Source organism: Theropithecus gelada, chromosome 5 (genome assembly GCF_003255815.1).
Source record: "Theropithecus gelada isolate Dixy chromosome 5, Tgel_1.0, whole genome shotgun sequence".
Taxonomy (NCBI): Eukaryota; Metazoa; Chordata; class Mammalia; order Primates; family Cercopithecidae; genus Theropithecus; species Theropithecus gelada.
The window spans coordinates 38,627,404-38,653,937 of record NC_037672.1 but is presented as its reverse complement, the minus strand read 5'-3'; the positions used below and the strand labels follow the sequence as shown (position 1 = coordinate 38,653,937).

General features: G+C 43.2%; 1 protein-coding gene across 7 annotated transcripts in view; it reads right to left on the bottom strand.

The window, feature by feature from the left end:
• Nucleotides 1-23,277, bottom strand: part of UBE2K (ubiquitin conjugating enzyme E2 K) — an 86,025-nt gene extending 62,748 nt beyond the window's left edge. For 3 of the 7 annotated variants that reach the window (XM_025385132.1, XM_025385133.1, XM_025385135.1), the window contains exon 1: nt 22,928-23,277. In XM_025385132.1, the coding sequence (XP_025240917.1) occupies nt 22,928-22,990 (63 nt within the window). In that variant the 5' untranslated portion in view covers nt 22,991-23,277. The remainder of the gene's footprint in view (nt 1-22,927) is intronic. The other 4 variants (XM_025385137.1, XM_025385134.1, XM_025385136.1 and 1 more) reach the window with 3 other exon arrangements.
• Between the last annotated feature and the right edge of the window lie 3,257 nt (nt 23,278-26,534).

The window sequence follows — 26,534 nt, the reverse complement described above, 5'->3', positions numbered from 1 at the left end:
AGAATACAGCAGGTCCCTGGATAACATCATTTCCTTATAACATTTATGAGGAAAAAAAAAAAATTCCCACACAGGCTGCTGTCTAATGTGGAGCTTGCCATGTTCTCCCCATGTCTTTGTGGGTTTTCTCTGGGTACTCAGGTTTCTTCCCAAATTCCAAAGATAAACATGTCAGATTAACTGGCATGGTTAAACTGTACCAGCATGAGTGAGAGTGGGTGTGTGTGTGAGTGCGCCTGGTAAAAGGATGTTGGGAATAAGATTATTTCCAGGATGCCAAAGAATTAATCCATCATTTACTTGCTAATTGCAAAGAGAGTAAAATGTACCTTTACAAAGAAATCTTGTTCCTACCTTAATCAAATGATTAAACAAGTGACCAAGCAGCACTAACAATGAGACAATCTGGTATTACACATGTACTAACATGATTCAATATGATTCAATATGAAGTACACAACATCACTTGGGGTCTTCTTACCAAAATGTTTAACCTGAAGCTAATCAAACCTTTACACCTAAACTTGGAATCAGAGACATGAGGATTTTCAGTATTAATGAGATGAGAAAAAAAGAAACATACGTGGAGGGGTTAACAATCATAAATTTTAAAAGACCCAAGAATATATAATTATATACAATCTGTGAAATTTACATAGATAAGACTTTTTTTTTAAGTTAACTGAAAAGTAAGTTTGGTGTTTTTTTGGAGACAGGGTCTTACTCTGTCACCCAGGCTGGACTGCAGAGGCTGCAGTGAGCCATGATCATGGCACTGTACCTACTGGGTTCAAGCAATCCTCCCACCTAGGCTGCCCAAGTAGCTGGGACACAGCCACAATGCCACCACATCCAATTATTTTTTTTCTATGTTTTGTTGAGATGGGCTTTTGTCATGTTGCCCGGACTGGTCTCAAACTCCTGGGCTCAACTTATCCTCCTGCCTCAGCCTCCTAAAGTGCAAGGATTACCAGAGTGAGCCACCATGCCCAACCAAAATAATATTATTTTTAAGAGGTGCATGCTCAAGTTTTTGGTAGTAAATTATATTCATGAGAGCAACATGATCTTAGCTAGTGGGGATACAAGTGTACTGTCTTTTTGACTTTTCTCTTCAAAATTTTCTAGATAAAAAATTAAGGCCGGGCACGGTGGCTCAAGCCTGTAATCCCAGCACTTTGGGAGGCCGAGACGGGCGGATCATGAGGTCAGGAGATCGAGACCATCCTGGCTAACACGTTGAAACCCCGTCTCTACTAAAAAATACAAAAAACTAGCCGGGCGCAGTGGCGGGCGCCTGTAGTCCCAGCTACTCGGGAGACTGAGGCAGGAGAATGGCGTGAACCCGGGAGGCGGAGCTTGCAGTGAGCTGAGATCCGGCCACTGCACTCCAGCCTGGGCGGCAGAGCGAGACTCCGTCTCAAAAAAAAAAAAAAAAAATTAAAAGGTGGCTGGGTGTGGTGGTTCATGCCTATAATCCCAGCACTGTGGGTGGCCGAGGCAGGTAGATGGCCTGAGCCCAGGAATTCAAGATCAGCCTGGGCAACATGGTGAAACCTCACCTCTACAAAAAAATATGAAAATTATCAGAGCGTGGTGGGATGTGCCTATAGTCCCAGCTACTCAGGAGGCTGAGGTAGGAAGATCACTTAAGACCAGGAGTTTGAGGCTGCAGTGAGCTGTGATTGAGCCACTGCACTCCAGCCTGGGTGACAGAGGGTCTCCCAAATACTTACAATTTCTCTTCAGCTCCCTATTCAACTCTAGCCCCACACTACAATAATCTCTTGCCTAAACTACCTAAAAAGGTTTCCTAAATGATCCTGAGTTCATTCTTGCCCCTTTACCGTCTACATGGCTAGTTGTCTGGTCAATTTTATTTTTTCCTTCTTCCCTACTAAAGAAACCTCTCATTTTAATTGAGGAGTACTGTACTCAGCTAAAGAAGATTTCCTAGCCTCCCTTAAACCAAGAAGAGGTTATGATATGCAGTTTTGGTTAAAAAAATAAAAACAGTTGTAGGACAGTCCAACAGGAAAAGAAAAAAAAAAGAAAAAGAAAAGTTGGCCAGGCAGTGGCTCATGCCTGTAATCTCAGCACTTTAGGAAGCCAAGGCAGGAAAATCACTTGAGGCCAGGAGTTCAAGACCAGCCTGGGTAACATGGCAAAACTCAGTCTCTACAAATAATTTAACAATAATTAACCGGGCACAGTGATGTCTACCTGTCGTACTAGCTACTCGGAAGGCTGAAGCAGGAGAATCACTTGAGCCCTGGAGTTCAGGGTTACAGTGAGCTATGATCACACCACTGCACTCCAGCCTGGGCAACAAAGTGAGATCTAGTCTCTAACAAATACAAACATTATACATAAGAAAAAACAGTAAAATGGTTTTCCATTATTCATTGTATAATGATTATTAGCTATCTATACATGTACAGAGTTGATCATAGTCACTCTAATTTATCCCAAGAAACTCTTTCCCTGAGGCTAGAATACCCAACTTCCATACGTCCCCTTACTTAAAGTCAACAAACACACTTATTAGCTGTTCAATTTCTCACTGCCTTACTGAGCCATAATTTATTCCATAATAGCAAGAATCATGTCCATTTTATTAACATAGGTGGCATTCAGTAAGTATCTGAATAAATAAAAAATGTAAAGTTACACTAAAGAATTGAACCACAGATGATGTCATATATACTAAACAGATGCCCAATGAGATCTTCAAAGGGGAAAACTACAAAAAAAAAAAAAAAAAAAAAGATTCCCTTCCCACTATCTTGTTTCCCAGTTTTGGGCTTGGACATTCCATCACCCTAATTCAAGACCTGACTACATTATTAACATAACTTATATGGAACAGAAATCCAGCTTTACCTGCAGGCCACATTTATCAACATATTCAACTCTTCCTAGTCCCAGAAGCAGGATGAAACTTTCACAATGGTTGGGGATGAGCTCCCTAGAGTTTAGGAATATCCTTAAACTCATTCAGGAAAACAAGTGCCTCCTGCTTAGCAGGCAATGTGCTAAGCAATGGGGAATGGAAGATCGGTGAGAAAGAACTCTGCTCTCAATGACTCACATTCACAGTTCCTATGGGCAGATGGAAAGAAAGCAACTAACAATATAAATGCCTAACATTTCATCCAACGCTCAATGACCACTCAGTATGTATCACTTTCAGAGATATACACTCAAAATTCTCACACATGTACACCATCAAAAAACTGGAAATAACTGTCTAATAGACAAGAGGCAAAAACTGCTATATTCTATACAACAAAAACTAAATCACTACAGTGATTTAAGAAAAAGCATAAAATGTTTTATTATCAGCTCGCTGAAAAGCAACAGCATCGGACAACCCACAGTTGGGTATGACAAAACCAAGTAAGGTGGTTCACTTGAAACAAAGAAGCCTAAAAGCAAGACACCCAGTTAATTGAAGAGAAAAGAGTACATAGACTAGCCAGTCCTACATTTCTAATCACTAGAATCCATAATCACACATTTGCTAAAAGTAACAAAAGCCTGCCCCAAACCTATGCTAAGAGCACTTTTAGCAGCAGCTCCTCAAAATTAGATACCTATCAAAGACTTTTTTGGTGTGCTAATTTAAATTACTAAGGCTTCTACATTCTAGGTACCCTACAAGGTGCTAAAGAGAAAAAAATGAGTATGAGTCCTTAAGGAGCTTAATCTATCAGGAATAGAAGGACATATGCACAATTACCAATAATAAGATAACTGCTCTCATGAAGTCTGACTGACAATGAAAAACAGAAGGAAACTTTGGCTTCAAGAAAGGCTTAGCAGGGGTGGCATTTTAGGATAAGTAGGTTTCGAAAGGCAAAAAAAAAGATAAGGGCTTATTCCACACAGATGAAACAACTAAATAGCAAGCAATTTTGTATTGCTGAAGGTTTGAGGGAGAGTGAAAGTCTGAGGTATGTGTAGGAATGCAAGTGTGTATCTGTGACTTGACAGGAAATAGGTCAGGAAAGGCAGGTCAGAACAATAGTATAAAGGTTTTGACTTTATCCCCATAGGCAGTAGAGAACCTAACAGAGAATGATATAAGATCGTATTTTTAAAGTTAAATCCAGTGGCATAGCACCATTAGGGTTGACTAGAAAAGCTGGGAGAGGCTGGGCGCGGTGGCTCACGCCTGTAATCCCAGCACTTTGGGAGGCCGAGGTGGGCAGATCACAAGGTCAGGAGTTCAAGACAGCCTGACCAACGTGGTGAAACCCTGTCTGTACTAAAAATACAAAAATTAGCCAGGCGTGGTGACATGCGTCTGTAATCCCAGCTACTGAGGAGGCTGAGGCAGAATTGCTTGAACACGGGAGATGGAGGTTGCAATGAGCTGAGAGCGCGCCACTGCTCTCCAGCCTGGGCAATAAAGTTAGAGTCCATCTTAAAAAAAAAAAAAAAAAAAAAGAAAGAAAAGAAAAGCTGAGAGAGACTGAAGGCAGAAAAATAAGTGTACATAAGCAAACTTTTATTCTATTTTATTCTTTAAAGACAGGGTCTTGGCTCTGTAAAGTGCAGTGGCAAAGTCAAGGTTCACTGCAGCCTCGATCTCCCAGGCTTAAGGGATCCTCCCACCTCAGCATCCAGGGCAGTTAGGACTACTGATGTGCAGCACCCACTCCAGGCTTTTTTTTTTTTGAGATGGAGTCTCACCCTGCCTCCCAGGCTGGAGTGCAGTGGCACGATCTTGGCTCACTGCAACCTCCGCCTCCTGGGTTCAAGTGATTCTCCTGTCTCAGCTTCACAAGTAGCTAAGATTACAGGTGCACGCTGCTGTGCCCTACTAATTTTTTGTATTTTAGTAGAGACGGGGTTTCACTGTGTTGCCCAGGCTGGTCTTGAATTCCTGAACTCAGGCAATCCACCTGCCTTGGTCTCCCAAAGTGCTAGGATTACAGGCGTGAGCCACCGTGTCTGGCCTCATTTTTAAAATATTCTGTAGAAACAGGGTCTCACTATGTTGCCCAGATCGGTCTTAAACTCCTGGGCTCAAGCAATCCTCCTGCCTCAGCTGTCCAAAATGCTGAGATTACAGGCTTAAGCCACTGCAAGTAGCCAGGAAACGTTTAATACAAATAGTCCATCTGGGCTGGGCACAGTGGCTCATGCCTGTAATCCCAGCACTCTGGGCGGCTAAGGCGCATGAATCACTTGAGCCTAGGAGTTCGAGACCAGCCTGGGCAATATGGCAAAACCCTGTCTCCACAAAAAGTAAAAAAAATCAGCCAGGCATGGTGACAAATGCCTGTAATGCCAGCTACTTGGGAGGCTGTGGTGGGAGGATCACTTAAGCCCAGTAGGTTAAGACTGCGGCGTGAGCTGTGATCACACCACGGCACCCCAGCCTGGGTGACAGATTGACTGATAGATAGATAGATAGATAGACAGACAGACAGACAGACAGATAGATGAATACCATATTTCAAATAAATAGTCCATCCTGAGATATAAAAACCTGACCTATGGTATTAACAAAAGGAATAAAAAAGAGAAAACAAACATTCCAAAGACAAGTGGAGGATCAAAGGTAAATCAGTGACAATATTTTATAAAGGATAGTAACAGAGGTTGAAGGAAAATCAGAAAAGAGCAGTGTCAGAGCAACCAAAGGAGGAGAGTTCTAAGATGGAAACAGAAATGCTGAAGGAACATGTACAAAATAGACGATCACGAGAACTTACTCTGTATTCGATAATTGGGAAGGTACTGCCTGAAGGAACAGTTTCAATATGACATGGTAGAGAGAGAAACCTGAGTACAGAAGTTAAGAAAATGAATTAACTTTTAAGAACCAAATATAGAAGAATATCTTTAAAAAAAATAATAAAATAAAATAACGGGTCCTCCGGCACAGCATCTCCAGAGCAGGAGGTCAGGTCAACCAGCGACCTGGGTCCGAGAATGCCTTTATTAATATCAAAGTAGGAAAAGACTTCTTAAAATGCAAAAAATGCACCATGTAGGAAAAGATAAAATCTGACTACCTTAAAATTAAACTTCTGTAAGACAAAAAGGAGAACAATAAGTAAAATACGCCAGAAAAAATTTGACTACTTTAAAATTAAACTGGGCCAGGCACGGTGGGTGACACCTGTAATCCCAGCATCTTGGAAGGCTGAGGCGGGTGGATCACTTGAGATCAGGAGTTGGAGACCAGCCTGGCCAACATGGTGAAAAACCCCATCTCTACTAAAAATACAAAAAAGTAGACAGGCATGGTGGCCCACACCTATAATCTCAGCACTTTGGGAGGCTGAGTTGGGATGATCCCTTGAGCTCAAGAGTTCAAGATCAGCCTGGGTAACATAGGGAGATTCCCATCTCTACAAAATTTTTTTTAAAAATTAGCCAAGAGTGGTGGCTCACGCCTGTAGTCCCAGCTACTCAGAAGGCTGGGCTATCACTTAAGCCCAGGAGTTCCGGGCTGCAGAGAGCCATTATCGCACCATTGCTCTCCATCCTGGGTAACAGTGTGAGACCTGTCTCTTAAAAATTAAACTTCTGGGCCAAGTGCAGTGCCTCACACCTGTAATCCCAGCACTTAGGGAGGCTGAGGTGGGCACATCACAAGGTCAGGAGATCGAGACCATCCTGGCCAACATGGTGAAACCCCGTCTCTACTAAAAATACAAAAAAAAAAAAAAAAAAAAAAAATTAGCTGGGGGTAGTGGCATGTGCCTGTAATCCCAGCTACTCAGGAGGTTGAGGCAGGAGAATCACTTGAACCAGGGAGTCGGAGGTTGCAGTGAGCCGAGATCGTGCCACTGCATTCCAGCCTGGCAACAGAGCAAGACTCTGTCTCAAAAAAATAAATAAATAAAAATAAAAAATAAACTTCTAAAAGACAAGGAAGACAGTTAAATGAAATAAACTAGTCACAAAAGGACAAATAATGTGCTCAGAGGGTAATTCTGCATAAGCCAACTCAAAAAGCTGTACAAAAACAAGCAGCAGTGTCCCAGGAGCCCTATTCTGACAGCCGTGCATGACATAACCCTTGAGGGCTTGGTCTACCCAAGTGAAATTGTGGGCGAGAGAAACTGGATTGCAGGCAGCTCATAAAGATTCACTTAGACAAAGCACAGCAGAACAATGCTGAAAACAAGGCTAAAACTTTTTCTGGTGTTTGTAAGAAGCACAGGGGTTTGATGGCTGCAGTGGCTCATGCATATAATCCCACAACTTTGGGAAGCAGAAGCAGGAGCATCACTTGAGTTTGACATCAGCCTGGGCTGAGACCTCATCTCTACAAAAAATACAAAGATTAGTCAGCCATGGTGGCGTACCTGTAGTCCCAGCTACTTGGAAGGATGAGGTGGGAAGATCACTTGAGCCCAGGAGGTTAAGGTTGCAGCAGTGAGCCATGATTGCACCACTGCACTCTAGTCTGAGCAATAATAGAGCAAGACTCTCTCTCAAAAAAAAAGAGAAGCTGCTCATGGGCAAGAATGTTATTTTTAACTTCCAGAGTTTCCGTTTTAAACAAAAATGAAGAAAGTATACTCACAGTTTTTTTTTTTTTTTAAAGGGACAAATAATGAATGATAGAGCAGTCACACAAATTGAGATACAAAGTAGAATGGTGACTGCCAGAAGTTGGGTGGTAGGGGAATAGGGAGTTAGTAATATTGGGTACAGAGTTTCAATTTTGCAAGACGAAAAGTTCTGGAGATGGACGGTGGTGATAGGTACACAATGTCCTTAATGCCACTGAACATTTAAAATGGTTAAGATGATAAATTTTATGTTATGTGTATTTTACTACATTTTTTTAAAAAAGCATTAAAAAGATAAGCCAAAATTAAAAATCAAGCCACATAATGTAAGAGAGACAATATCATATAAATAACATAAAGAATTCCTACAAATCTGGCCGGGCGCAGTGGCTCACACCTGTAATCCCAGCACTCTGGGAAGCCGACATGGGCGGACTGCCTGAGGTCAGAAAGAGACCAGCCGGACTAACAAAGCGAAACCCTGACTCCAGAGCAAGACTCTAGCCTTACTCCAGAGCAAGAACTGTCTCAAAAAAAAAAAAAAAAAAAAATTCCTACAAATCAAGAAAAAAACAACAAACCACCTTTTTCTTTTTTTTTTTTTTTTTTTGAGATGAAATTTCACTCTTGTTGCCCAGGCCAAAACACCCAATTTTTAAAACAGCAGTTAAAGAATATAAACACGGCCAGGCATGGTGGCTCACGTCTGTAATCCCAGCACTTTGGGAAGCTGAGGCAGGTGGATCACCTGAGGTCAGGAGTTCGAGACCAGTGTGACCAGTATGGCAAAACCCATCTCTACTAAAAAGACAAAATTACCCAGGCTTTGTGGGGCATGCCTGTAATTCCAGCTACTTGGCAGGCTGAGGCAGGGCAATTGCTTGAACCCAGGAGGCAGAGGTTGCAGTGAGCCAAGACTGCACGCCACTGCACTCCAGTCTGGGCAACAGAGCGAGACTCCGTCTCATCTTAAAAAAAAACAAACAAAAAACTAAACACTAAATTTACAAAAGTCTAATGGCCAATAAACACAAAATATGCTTAATATCTCTAATGACTAGGGAAGTAAAAATTAGAATAAACCACCATTTCACATTCATCATAGTGACAAAAACCTAAGTCTTAAAAATGTAGGCCGGCCGCAGTGGCTCACCCCTGTAATCCCAGCACTTTGGGGAGGCCGAGGCGGGCAGATCTCAAAGTCAGGAAAGTGAGACCATCCTGGCTAACACGGAGAAACCCCGTCTTTAAAAAACAAACACAAGGCCGGGCGCGGTGGCTCAAGCCTGTAATCCCAGCACTTTGGGAGGCCGAGACGGGCGGATCACGAGGTCAGGAGATCGAGACCATCCTGGCTAACACGGTGAAACCCCATCTCTACTAAAAAACACAAAAAAACAGCCGGGCGAGGTGGCGGGCGCCTGTAGTCCCAGCTACTCGGGAGGCTGAGGCTGGAGAATGACATGAACCTGGGAGGCGGAGCTCGCAGTGAGCTGAGATCCGGCCACTGCACTCCAGCCTGGGTGACAGAGCGAGACTCCGTCTCAAAACAAAACAAAACAAAACACACACACAAAATTGGCCGGGCGTGGTGACGGGTGCCTGTGGTCCCAGCTACTTGGTAGGCTGAGGCAGGAGAACGGCGTGAACCCGGGAGGCGGAGCTTGCAGTGAGCTGAGATTGCAACACTGCACTCGAGCCTGGGCGATGGAGCCAGACTCAGTATAAAAAAAAAAAAATGGGCCGGGCGCGGTGGCTCAAGCCTGTAATCCCAGCACTTTGGGAGGCCGAGACGGGCGGATCACGAGGTCAGGAGATCGAGACCATCCTGGCTAACACGGTGAAACCCCGTCTCTATTAAGAAATACAAAAAAAAAAACTAGCCGGGCGAGGTGGCGGGCGCCTGTGGTCCCAGCTACTCGGGAGGCTGAGGCCGGAGAATGGCGTAAGCCCGGGAGGCGGAGCTTGCAGTGAGCTGAGATCCGGCCACTGCACTCCAGCCTGGGCGACAGAGCGAGACTCCGTCTCAAAAAAAAAAAAAAAAATGTAGTCAGCACTATTGCACTCCAGCCTGGGCAAGAGTGAGACTCCATCTCCAAAAAAACAGGGGGGTTCTAGTAACTACTTTTTTTTCCCCCTTTTTTCCGGAGATAGTCTTACAAAAAATAGTGACTATTCTTTTTTTTTTTTGAGACAGAGTCTCCCTCTGTTGCCCAGGATGGGCATGCACCACCACGCCTGGCTAATTTTTTGTATTTTTAGTAGAGACGGGGTTTCTCCGTGGTGGTCAGGCTGGTCTGGAACTCCTGACCTCAGGTGATCCGCTCGCTTCTGCCTCCCAAAGTGCTGGAATTACAGGAGTAAGCCACCGCATCCGGCCAGAACTCTTTTAGTGGGAATGTAAATTGATTCAATCATCTGGAGAACAATGAAGCAAAATCCAGTCACGCAGAAGCTGAAAATATGCTCAGATCTGCAAATCTACTTCCAAGAAAAACTCTTATATGTCCCCCCAAAAATTGTAAAAATGTACAGTACATCCTTTTATCTAAAAGTTGGAATTAAATGCCATCAATAGAAAAATAAACTTTAAAAACTGACATGGAATACAATATAAAGAACTAGCACAACATGCACTATCACAGATCTTTTAAAAATAATGCTAAGAGAAAAAGTTTCCAAGAGATGCACATTACAATCATCTATAAAAACTGTTTTTTAAAAAAACACTTTTAAAAAAAGCAAAAAGTATTTCATTTTTAAATTCAGGAGATACTATCTTTAACAGTAAAAACAAAAATATGAAGGGGGAGAATATACACTAGCTTCACATAGCAGATACTCCTAGAAAGAAAAAATGGAATAAGAAAAAAGTTATCCAATGAGCTCTACCTCTATATTTTACTGTATTTGGGTAGAGGCAGTTTAGCCCACAGTATGAGAAGATTACAATCTGTTAAATATGGACCACAGATATAAAGATGTTCATGTATTACTTTTAAAACTTCTAAGTATAAAGTATTTCATAGTTTCAAAAAAATCTTCAAAAATGTAGGGAGCAAGCAGCAGATATGAGTGTAACTCTTTCCACCAAAACCACCAATATTTTGGAGGCAGACACCTGGTTTCAAACCTCTGTCCCACCAGCAGGTCATTGATACTGAGGAAGCTACTTAATTTCTTCCCAGCTGCAACTGTTGGATCTGTGAAACAAGAATACTATCAATCTCATACAGCTGCCATATATAAAAAATGTGAGACAGGCAGGGTGCAGTAGCTCATGCCTGTAATCCCAGGACTTTGGGAGGCTGAGGCAGGAGGACTGCTTAAGTCCAGGAGTCTGACACTGGCTTGGGCAATATAGTGAGACCCTCAACTCCACAAAATATTTTAAAAAAGAAAATTTAGCCAAGTGTGGTGGCTACTAGGAAGGCTGAGGCAGGAGGATCACTTGAGTCTAGGAGTTCAAGGTTACAGTGAGCTGTAAGGTCTTGCTTTGCTGCCACTGCACTCCAACTTGGGCAACAGAGCAAGACCTTGTGTCTTAAAATCAATCAATCAATCAGACAGTAGGCATTCAACTGTAGGCAGTTATTCTAAATTTGGAGTAAAAGCAAAGAACTAAAGGGAAGAGAAAGGAAAAAAGGGTTTTGCAGTGGTGTTAACAATTAATTGATCATAACCAGTTACAGACTTTTTTCCTTTTCCATTTCCACTGCTTCGTTGGACTAGCCTTAAAAAAATAAAAAATTTTTTAAAAAGCATTTTCAATGAAATAAAGTTCTCCCACCTTTTCAGATTTACATAAGAGAATAACATGGATGTCAGATGAATGAGACCACTTATTTTCTGGTTCCCAAAGCCCACTGAAGAAGAGATTTGCAAAGGGATCCAAGATTATATACCATAGGATTAGAATCTAGATTCTTTGCTCTAGTTTCAGGAAACCAGAGCCATGTCAAGAAATCCAAAATAATCCCATTATCTCTATATCATTTGAGAGTTTCCCAAATAAACTTTTTCATTCAGGAAGGTAACATTTTAACACAAACTTTTCTCCAATTTATAACCGTCTCCTAAAGAAAGATTAAATAAATCACATCTGGAGAACAGAGCCCACATATATTCCTCTGTATTAATATATCCCCTCTTATCCACAGGGGACACACTCCAAGATCCCTATTGGATGCTTGAAACCACGGATAGTACTGACCCTATACGTTTTTTCCTATATGTACATACCTATGATAAGGTTTAATTTATAAATTAAACACAGTAAGAGATTAACAATAATAAAATAGAGTAATTATAACAATATACTGTAATAAAAATTATGTGAATGTGCTCTCTCAAATGCCTTATTGTACTATACTCACTTATTTTTGGACGATGGTTGACAGTGGGTAACTGAAACTGCAGAAAATGAAACTGCAGATAAGGGTGGACTACTTGGCTACCAGCCCCATGGATTATTTGCACACAGGTGACAAAGAAACACTATTAAAGTACCATAGCCCTCATATTGAGCTTTTCTTGAGGCATATTTACATCCAGTAATCACTAAACCATTGAACAATACCTTTATAATTCAAGAACAATAAGCACAACAGAATATGAAAACATAGCTACTTCTGACATCTAACAGCTATCTGTTTAATTATGTCCCAAGGTTGTTCTAAGCACTGTAAAGACTCTCTTAATCTTCCCACATTTTTACAGATAAAGATAATCGAGATACAGAGCCAGTACTTCAGGTTTTAAGAAGAAAAGTCAGGACTCAAAGCAAATCTAATTATAAAGCCCATGCTCTTAATTACTAAGCTAACTTCACTAAATTATGCTTCAGGAGTTAAAAATCTCTATCTCCTTGGCAAGTTTAAGTTCTCATACTAAGAGGGGGAAAAGAAAAGACACATTTAAATAATACTGCATTGTTATCTCCTTCAGTAAAGTTGTATTAGCAGTCAGCTTTTACACTATCGTTTATGAAAAGGATATTCCCACAAACCAACTACTTATTATGACTAAACTGGTATGCAAAAAGCCTGGGTTCAACCATTAACCAGCTGTTTCTCTGAGGAACAATCAACCTCCTTGGGCCTCAGTTTCCTGATTTTATAGATGAGGAGTTTGGCCTAGATCTATTTCAGCTCTGAAATTCAATACATTTTAGTACATTTTCTAAGACACTATATTTTTCTTAACAGATTTTGAACAGCATCTTTTGAAAACTTTCCAACTTAAAATACGTAACATATACTCACATCTGTTCTTTTACTCAAACATACTCAAAACTAATCTGTTATTAGAAGTCAGGAAAGTAACTAAAAGGAAGGAGGATTCCTATGGTACTGGGAAGGGTCTGTTTCTTGATTTGGATGCCAGTCACACTTTATTAGGTACACGTTTTACTTTAATATGAAAAAGGGTGGTTTTCCTCCCCAAAAGGTAACTATGAAGAAAGTTAAGAACATGATCTAACTCTACAACCATGTTTGAGTATATAAGAGCTGTGCAACCTTTCCGTTCTAAATATGTAAATGTGTTTCTTGAATAATTGTATCAATAATCTCTTTGTTCCATAGTTCCAATTCATGTGCCTAGAGAAAAGTTTATTTACTTAAGAATTTCAGCCAGGCGTGGTGGCTCACACCTGCAATCCCAACACTTTGGGAGGCCGACGCTGGCAGATCATCTGAGTTCGGGAGTTCAAGAACAGCCTGATCGACCACCATGGAGAAACTCGGTCTCTACTAAAAATACAAAATTAGCTGAGCTTGGTGGTGCATGCCTGTAATCCCAGCTACTCGGGAGGCTGAGGCAGGAGAATCACTTGAACCCAGGAGGCAGAGGTTGCAATGAGCCGAGATTGCACCATTGCACTCCAGCCTGGGCAACAAGAGCAAAACTCTGTCTCGGGGGGAAAAAAAAAAAAAGAATCGCAATATTACCACAATTCCTTTGGGACTGTCTCCTGAAATTTGAGGTCAGTCTTAACCTTCCTCTAGAACTCAGGTCAAGAAGGCTTGGTGAGGTGGCTCATGCCTATAATCCCAGAACTTTGGGAAGCTGAGGCAGAAGGACTGTGTGAAGCCAGGAGTTCAAGACCAGCCTGGCCAACATAGTGAGACCCCATCTCTACAAAAAGTAAAAACTAGCTGGGTGTGGCGGCACGTACCTGTAGACCCAGCTACTTGGGAGGCTGAGGTGGAAGGCTTGCTAGAACCCAGGAGGTCAAGGCTGCAGTGAGCTATGACTGTGCCCCTGGGCGAATGAGGGAGACCCCGTCTCAACAACAACAACAACAAAAAAAAGCACCTAGCTCAAGAACCCCCCTCATACAGTCATACAGCCCGGGCACGATGGCTCACGCCTGTAATCCCAGCACTTTGAGAAGCCAAGGCAGGCGGATCACCTGAGGTCAGGAGTTCGAGATCAGCCTGGCTAGAAACCCCATCTCTACTAAAAATAGGAAAATCAGCTGGGTGTGGTGGCACGTGCCTATAATCCCAGCTACTGGGTCAAGCAGTAGAACTACCTGACCTGGGAAGCAGAAGCTGCAGTGAGCCAAAATCACGCCACCGCACTCCAGCCTGGGTGAGAGTGAGTTTCCATCTCAAACAAAACAAAACAAAAAAACTCCAGGTCGGGTGGCTCATGCGTGTAAGCCCAGCACTTTGGGAGGCCAAGACAGCCAGATCACTTGAGGTCAGGAGTGTGAGACCAGCCTGGCCAACATGGTGAAATCCAGTCTCTACTAAAAATACAAAAAATTAGCCAGGTGTGGTGGCGCATGCCTGTGATTCCAGCCATTCCGGAGGCTGAGGCCTGAGAATCACTTGAAGCCAGGAGGTGGAGGTTGCAGTGAGCCAAGATCAAGCCACTGTACTCCAGGCTGGGCGACAGAGACTCTGACTCAAAACAAAACAAAAACAAAAAAGAACCTCCCTCATTCAAATACCCTCAGAATCCCATAGCATTTACTCTTTGCCCCTCCCATTTTTATCTATCCTTTGTCCTGTATCTCCAACCAGTAAGCCTTTTGAGGCTGTGGTCAATATGTTCAGTAACTATCAATAATGTATTCACTGAGAAATAAGAGTACATAGTCTTGGCTGGGCATGGTGGCTCACACTTGTAATCTCATCACTTTGGAAGAGCGAGGCAGGTGGATCACTTGAGGTCAGGAGTTTGAGACCAGCCTGGCCGACATCATAAAACCCTGTCTCTACTAACAATATAAAAAATTAGTTGGGCATGGTGGGGTGCGCCTGTAGTCCCAGCTACTTGGGAGGCTGAGGCAGGAGAACCGCTTGACCTGGGAGGCGGAGGCTGCAGAGAGCTTGGATCATGCCACTGGACTCCAGCCAGGGTGACAGAGCGAGATTCCATCTGGAAAAAAAAAAAAAAAAAAAAGTCCAGGCATGCCAGGCATGGTGGCTCACCATGTAAGCCCAGCACTTTGGGAGGCCGAGGCAGGCAGATCATCTGAGGTCAGGAGTTTGAGACGAGCCTGGCCAATATAGTGAAACCCTGCCTCTATTAAAACTACAAAAATTAGCAGGGCGTAGTGGCTGGGTGCGGTGGCTCACACCTGTAATCTCAGCACTTTGGGAGGCCAAGGCAGGCTGATCACGAGGTTAGGAGATCGAGACCATCCTGGCCAACATGGTGAAACCCCATCTCTACTAAAAAAATACAACAAATTAGCCGGGCCTGGTGGCGGGTGCCTGTAGTCCCAGCTACTCGGGAGGCTGAGGCAGGAGAATGGCGTGAACCCGGAAGGCGGAGCCTGCAGTGAGCTGAGATTGCGCACCACTGCACTCCAGCCTGAGCAACAGAGCGAGACTCTGTCTCAAAAAAAAAAAAAAAAAAAAAAAAATTAGCTGGGCAGGGTGGCGCATGCCTGTAATCCCGGGATTCCAGCCATTCCGGAGGCTGAGGCATTGGTTGAACCTGGGAGGTGAAGGTTGCAGTGAGCAAGATCAAGCCACTGCACTCCAGGCTGGGTGACAGAGCCGAGACTCCTTCTCAAAAACAAAACAAAACAACAACAAAAAGGAATCTCACTCATACAGATACCCTTAGAATCCCATAGCATTTACTCTTTGTCCCTACCATTTTTATCTGTCCTTTGTCTGCCCTGTATCTCCAACCAGTTAAGCCTTTTGGGGCTATAGTCAGTATTTTCAAAAACTGTCAATAATGTATTCACTGGGAAATAAGAGTATATAGTCTTGGCTGGGCAGTGGTGGCTCATGCCTGTAATCCCAGCACTTTGGGAGGCTGAGGCAGTTGGATCACTTGAGGTCTGGGGTTCAAGACCAGCCTGGCCAACATGGTAAAACCCTGTCTCTACTAACAATACAAAACATTAACTGGGCGTGGTAGGGTGCACCTGTAATACCAGCTACTCAGGAGGCTGAGGCACGAGGGTCACTTGAACCCGGGAGGCAGAGACCATGGTGAGCTGAGATTGTGCCACCATACTCCAGCCTGGACGACAGAGCGAGACTCTGTCTCAAAAAAAAAAAAAAAAAAAAAAAAGCCCAGGTGCAGTGGCTCACGCCTGTAATCCCAACACTTTGGGGGGCCAAGGCGGCAAGATCACAAGGTCAGGAGTTCGAGACCAGCCTGGCTAATATAGTGAAACCCGTCTCTACTAAAAATACAAAAAATACCAAAAAAAAAAAAAAAAAACCCTCAGGCATGGTGGCACACGCCTGTAATCCCAGCTACTCAGGAGGCTGAGACAGGAGAACTGCTTGAACCCGGGAGGCAGAGGTTGCAGCGAGCCAAGATTGCGCCATTGTACTCCAGCATGGGCGACAGACGGAGACTCCGTCTCAAAAAAAAAAAAAAAGTGTATAGTTTTTAAGAAGGGATGACAGGCCAAGCATAGTGGCTCACGTCTGCAATTCCGGCATTTTAGGTGGCCAAGGCGGGAGATCACTTGAGCCCAGGAGTTCGAGACTGGCCTGGGCAACATGGTGAAACCTTGACTCCACAAAAAATTACAAAAATTAGCTGGGCATGGTGGCAGATGCCTTTAGTCCCTGCTACTTGGAAGGCTGAGGTAGGAGGATCACCTAAGCCTGGGGAGTTAGAGGCTGCAGTGAGCTGTGATCATGCCACTGCATTCTAGCTTTGGTGACAGTGAGACTCTGTCTCAAAACAAACAAACAAACAAACAAACAAAAAACCACACAAATAAAAAGGGAAGAAGCTAGGGGAGCCCAGATGTGTCTAAACCTACGCCCAATGGACAGAGCTCAAAGTCTCTGTAACAGTGTAAACAAGGAATTCACCCCAAACATATTACCTGCACAGACTTTGATTTTTTAAAAATCCAATCTATAGACTTTCCTTGCTCAATCCATTTCAGAACCCATAAAAAATACTATTTAAATATTACATAAAACTGTAACTTGCATAACTTTCAAAAACACTTTTGAAAAATAAAATGAAAATAAAAACTTTAAAAACCACTTTTCTACTCTTTATTTGGAGACAGTGTGTTGCTCCATCACCCAGGCTGGAGTACAGTGGCACAATCACCACTCACTGCAGCCTTGACCTCCCAGACTCAAACGATTCTCCTGCCTCAGTCTCCCAAAGTGCTGCCATTACAGATGTGAGCCACCAAGCCTGCCTCTAGTCTTAAACAACTGTTCAAATTCTCGTTACATTTATTTTTGGTAGAGAATTTTATCTTTTTATTAAAATCAAAAGGGAGAAATTTTAACAGAAAAACATCAAAAAGGGGGAACAAACTTAAAAGTTTTAAAAATAAAACATTCAAAGCCATTATATATTTTTTGTGTCTTTACTGTCCGGGTCCATTTATTCTTTAGATAAATTATCTTACACATCTGATACAGTTAGTTAAGTCTCAAAGTATTCTTTTTTTTTTTGGAGACAGAGCCTTGCTCTGTTGCCAGGTTGGAGTGCAGTGGTGCCATCTCAGCTCACTGCAACCTCCACCTCCCCAGTTCAAGCAATTCTCCTGCCTCAGCCTCCTGAGTAGCTGGGATTACAGGCCCATGCCGCCACACCCAGCTAATTTTTGTATTTTCAGTAGAGACGGGGTTTCATCATGTCGGCCAGGATGGTCTCGCTCTCCTGACCTCGTGATCCACCTGCCTCGGCCTCCCAAAGTGCTGGGATTATAGGCGTGAGCCACTGCGCCTGGCTGTGTTGTTCTTATATAATTAACAAATAGCCAGGAATTATTTTCTTTTTTCATTTTTGAGACAGGGTCTCGCTGCTGCCCAGGCTAGAGTGCGGTCACATGATCACAATTCACTGCAGCTTTGACCTCATGGGCTCAAGCATCCTCCAGCCTCAGCCTCCCAAGTAGCTGCCACTATGGGCACATACCACCAGGCCTGGCTATTTTAAAAAAATGTTAGTAGTAACAAAAGTCTCACTATGTTGCCCAGGCTGGTCTTGAACTCCTGGCCTCAATCGAGCCTCAGCCTCCTAAAATGTTGGATTACAGGCATAAGCCACCCCACCTGGCCCATAAATACTCTATTAAGAGTTTTGTCAGACCAGCCTGGCCAACGTGGTGAAACCCCGTCTCTACTAAAAATAAAAAAATTAACAGGGCATGGTGGTGGGCGCCTGTAATCCAAGCTACTCGGGAGACTGAGGCAGGAGAATGGCTTGCGCCCAGGAGGTGGAGGTTGCAGTGAGTTGAGATCGTGCCACTGCGCTCCAGCTTGGGTGACTGAGCAAGACTCTGTATCAAAAAAAAGTTTTGTCTACATAGTTCTCAACATATGGCAGTCTGGGGACATTTTTAGTTGATGCATCCAGCAAGAGGAGATAGTGGGGACATGGGCTGGGGGTTTGCGGTGCTACCTGCATATACTGGTAGAGGTCAGGGATATTGCTAAACATCCCACAATGCACAGGAGAGCCACTCAACAAATAACTATCTGCCCAAAATATCAATAGTGACAAGGTTAAAAAACCCATGATCTACAGAAATCAAAAGGCTTACTTTTAGAGATTTACAACTACTTTTATTATAGAATAACCTAGATCAAGCTAGATCAAATACATTAAAATTTTAAAGGAAAATGGATATAAAAATCTATTTAAATGATGAAGGAAAACTTAATGTACTATAGTAATTTTCATGAAACCAATTTGTTTGTGCCACAGATTTAAACACACCCTATGAGACTAGAAAATGTTGGCCAGGCGCAGTGGCTCACTCCTGTAATCCCAGCACTCTGGGAGGTCGAGGCAGGCAGATCACCCGAGGTCAGGAGTTCAAGACCAGCCTGACCAACATGGAGAAACCTCGCTTCTACTAAAAATACAAAATTAGCCAGGCATGGGGGCACATGCCTGTAATTCCAGCTACTCAGGAGGCTAAGGCAGGAGAATTGCTTGAACCCGGGAGGCGGAGGTTGCAGTGAGCTGAGATCGCACCATTGCACTACAGCCTAGGCAAAAAAAGCAAAACTGTCTCCAAAAAAAAAAAAAAAAAAGGAAAGAAAAAGAAAAAAAAAAAGAAAATGTTACCAAAGTGTAATTACAACATGAAAAACCAACAGGTGCCATACAGCATAAGAGCAACAAGAGTAAGTGAACTGATTTAAGGGTGTTTTATTTCATCAAGTTTCAGATTTTAAAATATTCTGTATGTTGAAATTCAAGTAAATCTGGCTGGGCGTGGTGGCTCACGCCTGTAATCCTAGCACTTTGGGAGGCTAAGACAGGCGGATCACTTGAAGTTGGGAGTTCGAGACCAGCCCGGCTAACATGGTGAAATGTCGTCTCTACTAAAAATACAAAAATTAGCTGGGCATGCTGGCGGGCACCTGTAAACCTAGCTACTCGGGAGGCTAAGGCAGGAGAATCTCTAGAACCTGGGAGGCAGAGGTTGTAGTAAGCTGAGAGATTACTCCACTGGGCACTCCAGCCTGGGCGAGATAGCGAGATTCCTTCTCAAAAGAAAAAAAAAAAAAAAAAGAAAGAAATTCAAGTAAATCTTAAAGCTAATTATAGGTAACACTTATTTCAATGAGTTTAAACTAGCAAATTAAACTGTGTTTAAATCCTTTAACCAGTAATACAAACCAGGCTCGATTTTTTAAGTTAATTAAAAGCATGCCTATCCTTGGCAAGTCATGACAGCGTGGTACAATATGAACACAAGCAGACCTAGATCCAAATCCCAGGCTCTGTGTTTGCAAACAAATAATTTAACTTCTCTAAATCTCTATTTTCTCATCTAGGAAATAGAAAATCTAAAGAACTATTCTTAAGAATTAGCAATAACGTATAAACAAACAACACTAAGAACAACTAGCCATTCTACAAATGACAACTAGTTATTAACAGCAGCAATAACTAATAGTAAATAATACAACCTATGAATAAAACATTGATTATGGGTTTATATCCTCACAATAAACAATTTACTAATGTAATCCTACTCATAAATTATAAAATGTAATCCTACTCATAAATTATAAAACGTACTTTACATCAATATTCCATGCCTAACAACTTTGGAATATTATTTAAAACTGCTTAAAATTCACACTCGTATTTAAAAACAAACATCTAAAACAAAGAAAATAAATATTAATAAATAAAAAGAAACATCTGACAAATTTCCAAACACTGTCTGAAGGGAAAGAGGCCAACTGGTGCCTTTGAGTAAATCACATTCGTATGACACAAAATTCAAAAAATATCTATACCCCGTGCCCCAGAGACCCAATTTTTCTACACAGAAAGCAATCAATTTTACTAATTTCTTGTGAAACCTTTTGCCTATAAAGACAAATACACATATTCCCCTCTTTTTAACACAAATGGTGGCTTCTTCCACACTATTCTGCATCTTGCTTTTCACATTTATCTTGTTGGCTGTATTTTAATTAACACACTCTAAGAATGGTCACTTATAATCTCTCATAACCAGAATCCAGTAAGCGTCAGCTATCTTTACAAAGGCACTTATAAGGCCACCCCAAAAAGTCCTTAAATCAACCAGTGTTCTTAGTAAACGCAAGCATACAAGCACATGAAATAAATTTTGGTAAAGTGCAGATTTACCAAAAAAGTGACATGATGAAATATTTATTTGATCAGCCATTCAAAAGACTGGATTTACACCCTTAAAAAGGAAACACATGGACTATACTACAAGTCTTCAATGAGTTGAAAATAACAATCCACTTACAGAACTGGGGCTACTAAAATATCAAAAAATACTGGCGAAAATAAGCTATTTATTGGTTATATTTATTGCAAGATTAAATGATGTGACTCTTTCCTAAATGTTCTTTGCAACTGATTTTCCCAAAAGAAGTTTCCTTCCATATTTATACAGGTACTGTTCTAAACAAAACAAAACAAACAAAAAACCTGTCTGCATTTCCTGTTTTCTTCTTCTGAAACACTTTTGATGCTTATCTGAAGTAAGGCTTCATCATCCCTTACGTATAAAGAGCAGTGTTTTTTTGTTTGTTTGTTTGTTTGTTTTAACAATATGCATTACTAGAGAGCAATACAAGTATTTCTGGTAATCTTCAACTTAAGTACTAAGAATCTCACAGTGAAAAGTGAGCTCATAAAAAGCAAAGAGACCATATTAATTACCAAAGCAGTAACTTACCATTTGTAACAGAAAATAAAGCACTAAAAGTCTATTAAGTTTCAGGCTTGTACAACCTTATTAAACAAGAAATGTTTTAGATTGTTGGCAACAATATTAGCTGCTATCTTTCATTAGGAGTATGTATGTCAGCTAACCTGGAATACATTTTCATATTAAATAAGTTAAAATTGCTGTTTCACTGTATCAGTACAGACACTTATTGACTCTATTTCTGCGCTGTACCACAAAACACAAAGTCATCCTTCCATTCAGAGTTTTGGCATATGAACACAGAGGTCAGAGTTCATACACATGCTCTGTAAAACCGATCATGACTTACATACTACTACTTTCAGTAAGTCTGTTGTCATTTTTGAATTTTAAATAATTTTTCTCCATGTATACTCATCACATATTTAGAATGCTGAATTTCACAAATCATTATTGACACTATCAAAGTACTAACCGTAAAAGAAAAACAAAAATAGCAATGATATATTCAATAATGGTATGTGAAACTTGAAAATAATCATTTTCTGTATTACTTTTTGTTTAATTCATGTGGGGAAGACAATCTGGCATTCTTGTTCATCTTGGTACGACACACTGTACTAATACTTGCATAATTTTGAGTCAAATTACTAGAGCATTGTGAATATCTTACAGAAATAAACGTAGTACTAATGTATATAAATTCTGCAGAACTTAAGAGCAACGGCAGGCAATTTTTTTGAAAATCTGTTAAGTCGTGATAAATCTACTCACTTAATAAGGAGATGAAATAATGTATTAATCTGGTGAAATCTCACATTTTTAATAGGTCTACTTTTCAAAAGTAAGAATCAAGTTACCTATGAGGGACATCATAATGAAGTTTCGTGGCACAACACGAGTCACAGAGGCACTGTCTTAGGACAGTCTCTCTGATCGGTAACTTGTAAACAATATTTTGAAATAAACTACTCATACATCCCATTATTTTTTTCCTAACTAAAAATATTTACATGTCTTTAATACACCAAACACCTCGCCTTTGCCCACTCAAAAAAGATTGTGATGTCAATAAAAATTAGGCCTACGAATTTGGGGGTTAAGTGCAAGACATAATTATCCCGTTTGGAATAACTTGCTAACTCAGGTGAAAATTCCCTTACCCCCGCCACCAAATAAGACAGTATTCTATTATGTCTCCCTTTGACTCCTAACACCCAACTAAGAAGGACTAACTCTGAATGTCCTTCCTTTCTAATCAATACCTTTGGACTCACCGCTCCTCCCCTACGAAAAGAACAGTGAAGGCCTGACAGGCAATAACCCCAAATACCCTCAAAAGTGTGGGCCTTTGAGCAGCACTGCTCTTCGTATCCAGTTACCACCTTTCCCCTTCCCCCAACCCACTTCCCGGGTTTTCTCAGGCTCGGCCTGCTCCCTCCCCACCCCACAGCCACATTTCCAGCTGTGGCCACCGCCTCGGGTTCTCTCGTGAGCTTCCACCCCTCCGAGGAGCTCCCCCCTGTCCATCAGCTCCCCAAACCGTGTTCCACCCCAGACCACCCGCCCGCGAGACCGTTCATCCTAGCGCTCTGGGAGGGGAGGGGAAGGCGGCGGAAGGAGGAGGGGAACACTGCTGCTTCCTCACAGGCAGAAGGGCGGCCGCAAGGAGGGCCACCCAGGGACTACCGGGGATATCGGGGTCGCAGCTGGGAGGACCCTCCCGCTCCAGGCAGAGATGGGGGATATCCGGGAGTTCATTTCTGACCTCCTCGCTCTTCAGCACCTCCTTGAACTCCCGCTTGATTCGCTGCACCGCGATGTTGGCCATGTCTCCGCCCGCAGCTGATTCGTACCCGCCTCCTCCGCCACCGCTACGACCACCGCCACCGCCGCCACCTCTTCCTCCACCGCCTCCTCCCCCGGCGATTCAGACCCGAGCACACGAACACTGCCACTACCACCCCGGCCGCCGCGCTCGCCTCAGTGTGGAATCACCTCCGCGCCCGGCCACCAAAATGGCGCCGGGTCGGCGCATGCGCACGACGCTGACCCGGCCGGGCGGCGCAGCCGCTCCCGTTGTAGCCCCCATACGCCCGAGCCAAGAGCTCGCGTCTCGGCTGGGGCTGCGGCCGCGTGGCTCCGCCCTGCCGGCGTCTGGGGCCGCGAGGGCGCGGCTTCCAAGGTGGCCGGCCGTAGCCGGCCCGCCCGGTCCTACCCGGCGCCTCCGCTCCTGTTTAAACCCAGGTGCTGTGGTCGGGGCTTCCAGCGCTGGCCTCTGACCGAAGGTTCGGGCGCAGCCGAACGGGTTCCCGAAGCCGCACTCGGCTGGAACGCCGCCCTGACTCAGCTAGACCCGGAACCCGGAGGCTGAACGCCGTGTCTAGCGCAGGAAAACGCTCTCGCGGATCTCAGTCCGGCCCATTTTCAGCTGGTGTAGCCCCAGAAAATCCACTGCAGTCGTTTTTGTTCTGCAACATTTATAGTACCACGATTATTCCCATCATCTCAGGTAGCACAGATTATCGAATTAAGGCTGGTTATTGTTGGATCAGATTGGGTTTGAGACAGGTACTCGGTGGAGAGGCCTGAGGGTGGGTTTAGAAGTCAGATGTTGATCTTTGACCTATTTAATACCGAGCTTGACACACACACACTCTCTGTCACACACACACACCACACACACACACTCCTGTGCCCATCCCTAGAGTGTGGAGTGGGCCTAAGACTGCGTTTCTAACAAGTCTCCCAGTTGCTGCTGCTGTTGGTGTTGGTTCGGGGACCACACTATGAGAACCACTGAACTGAAGCGTGTGAAAATTCATATATATTAAATTGAAAACTGGAGAAATAGAAATTATAGTACCCTTCAGGGGACTGGGATGGGGGAGGGGGAGCCTTATTTCCGTAAACCTAGGCCTACAAAGGTGCTTGGTGATAGTAGGCACTCTATAAATATTGAATGTGTAAATGAGTACAGATAAGAGTAAAACGCTTTTGCTGGCGCGGCGGATCACTTGCAGTCAGGAGTCCGACACCAGCCTGGCCAACATAGTGAAACCCCGTCTCTACTAAAAATACAAAAATCAGCCAGGTGTGGTGGCAGGCGCCTGTAATCCCAGCTATTCTGGAGGCTGAGGCAGGAAAATCGCTTGAACCTGGGGGGCGCAGGTTGCAGTGAGCGAGATCGCGCCACTGCACTACATACAGCCTGGGCCACAAAGCAAGTTTATGTCTCAACAAAACAAAACAAAAAGTATAAAATATTTTAAGTAGAAAGTAAGTTTGAAAGTGGTTTCTGGTCGGGCGCGGTGGCTTATGCCTGTAATCCCAGCACTTTGGGAGACCTAGTGGGGGCAGATCACTTGAGCCCAGGAGTTGGAGACCAGCCTGAGCCCCATGGTGAAATCCTATCTCTAAAGATAATAATTTTTAGAAAAGAAAGTGGTTTCTAAGGTGCATAGTAGTAATGGTTTGGTACTGAGAAACATTTTGAATAGAACATTTTGGAACAAGTAATAAGGGTGTCATTTTAGAAGTTTATACTTCATGCACTTCCTTCACCTAGCCAATAAGTAAAATATCTATTATAAAAATATCACAAAGGCCGGGCGCGGTGGCTCAAGCCTGTAATCCCAGCACTTTGGGAGGCCGAGACGGGCGGATCACGAGGTCAGGAGATCGAGACCATCCTGGCTAACACGGTGAAACCCCGTCTCTACTAAAAAATCCAAAAAACTAGCCGGGCGAGGTGGCGGGCGCCTGTAGTCCCAGCTACTTGGGAGGCTGAGGCAGGAGAATGGCGTGAACCCGGGAGGCGGAGCTTGCAGTGAGCTGAGATCCGGCCACTGCACTCCAGCCTGGGCCACAGAGCGAGACTCCGTCTCAAAAAAAAAAAAAAAAAAAAAATCACAAATACATGGTCTTACCAAAAATAATTAAAATTGTGGTGGCAAACACGGAAATAGCCAATGGAGGTGAATCAGTGGAGGCACACGGCAAAAGAATTTCTTAAACTCCTGTCCCAGGAACCAAGAGGAGATTTTAAAATTCCAGTCTCTCCCATGGCAGCTGTCTTGCCGGCTTTTATTTCCTCATCTACGAAATGAGAAAACTGGATTAGATTATCTCTTTAAAGTTTTAAGAGTTCAGAATTCTAAAACATCATCTCAAAACATTTCCCCTAAGTGGGCTGACATAAATTATATAAACCCTTCTAGCAGAGCCCCCTAGTGGTCCTAAGAGGACTCAACCATATACACAGGTCACGGTACAAGGAATTATTGGCATAATGTAAATCACGCAATGCTATATGTATTTGTGTATTTGTGTCAGTAGACTTTAAAAAAATTATTTTGAAGAGTGCAAAAACTTTTTGAGCGCTTTACATTATCACTGTCCAATCCTAATCTTGGAATGTGAAGAAACTTGGAATACTCAAAGGGGGACCAGTTAGAAGGGTCTAAGCCAGAAGCCGTGACTTATACCTGTAATCCCAGCACTTTGGGAAGCCGAGGCGGGCGGATCGCTTGAGCTCAGGAATTCGAGACCAGCCTGGGCAACATGGTGAGACCCCCGTCTCTACTAAAATACAAAAACTTAGCTAGTTGTGGTGGCGTGCGCCTGTAGTCCCAGCTTCTTGGGAGTTTGAGGCAGGAGAATCACTTGAACCCAGGAGGCGGAGGTTGCAGTGAGCGGAGATCACGCCACTGCACTCCAGCCTGGGTGACAGAGGGTGACTCTGTCTCAAGAGAAAAACCAAAAAAAAAAAAAAAAAAAAAATTCCCCCCCGCAAAAAAAAGGGTCTGGTAATTTCTTTTTTGTGTCTTTTTTTCCCCCTTTCTGTGGAGAACCGGGTCTCGCTATATTGCCCAGGCAGGTCTCAAACTCCTGGGCTCAAGCTATCCTCACGCCTCTGCCTCCCTGAGAGCTGGGATTACAGGTGTGAGCCGCCGCATCTGGCAAGGATCTGGTAATTTCTTCAAGGGAGAGGGTTTGGTAATCTTTAAATGCACATAATCACTGATTCTGCGATTTCACTTTTAGGAATTCATTCTATAGTCCTTCTAATGAGACTACGGCATATTAACTGATGTGAAACAATCTCCAAGATACATTTTAAGTGAATAAGAAGCACCATGCGAGGCCAGGCACGGTGGCTAACACCTGTAATCCCTGCACTTTCGGAGGCCAAGATGGACAGATCACTTGAAGTCAGGAGTTGGAGACGAGCCTGGCCAACATGGTGAAACCCTGTCTCTACTAAAACTACAAAAAAATTAACTGGGCATAGTGGTGGGCGCCTGTAATCCCAGCTACTCAGGAGGCTGAAGCAGGAGAATCGCTCAAACCCAGGAGGCAAAGTTTGCAATGAC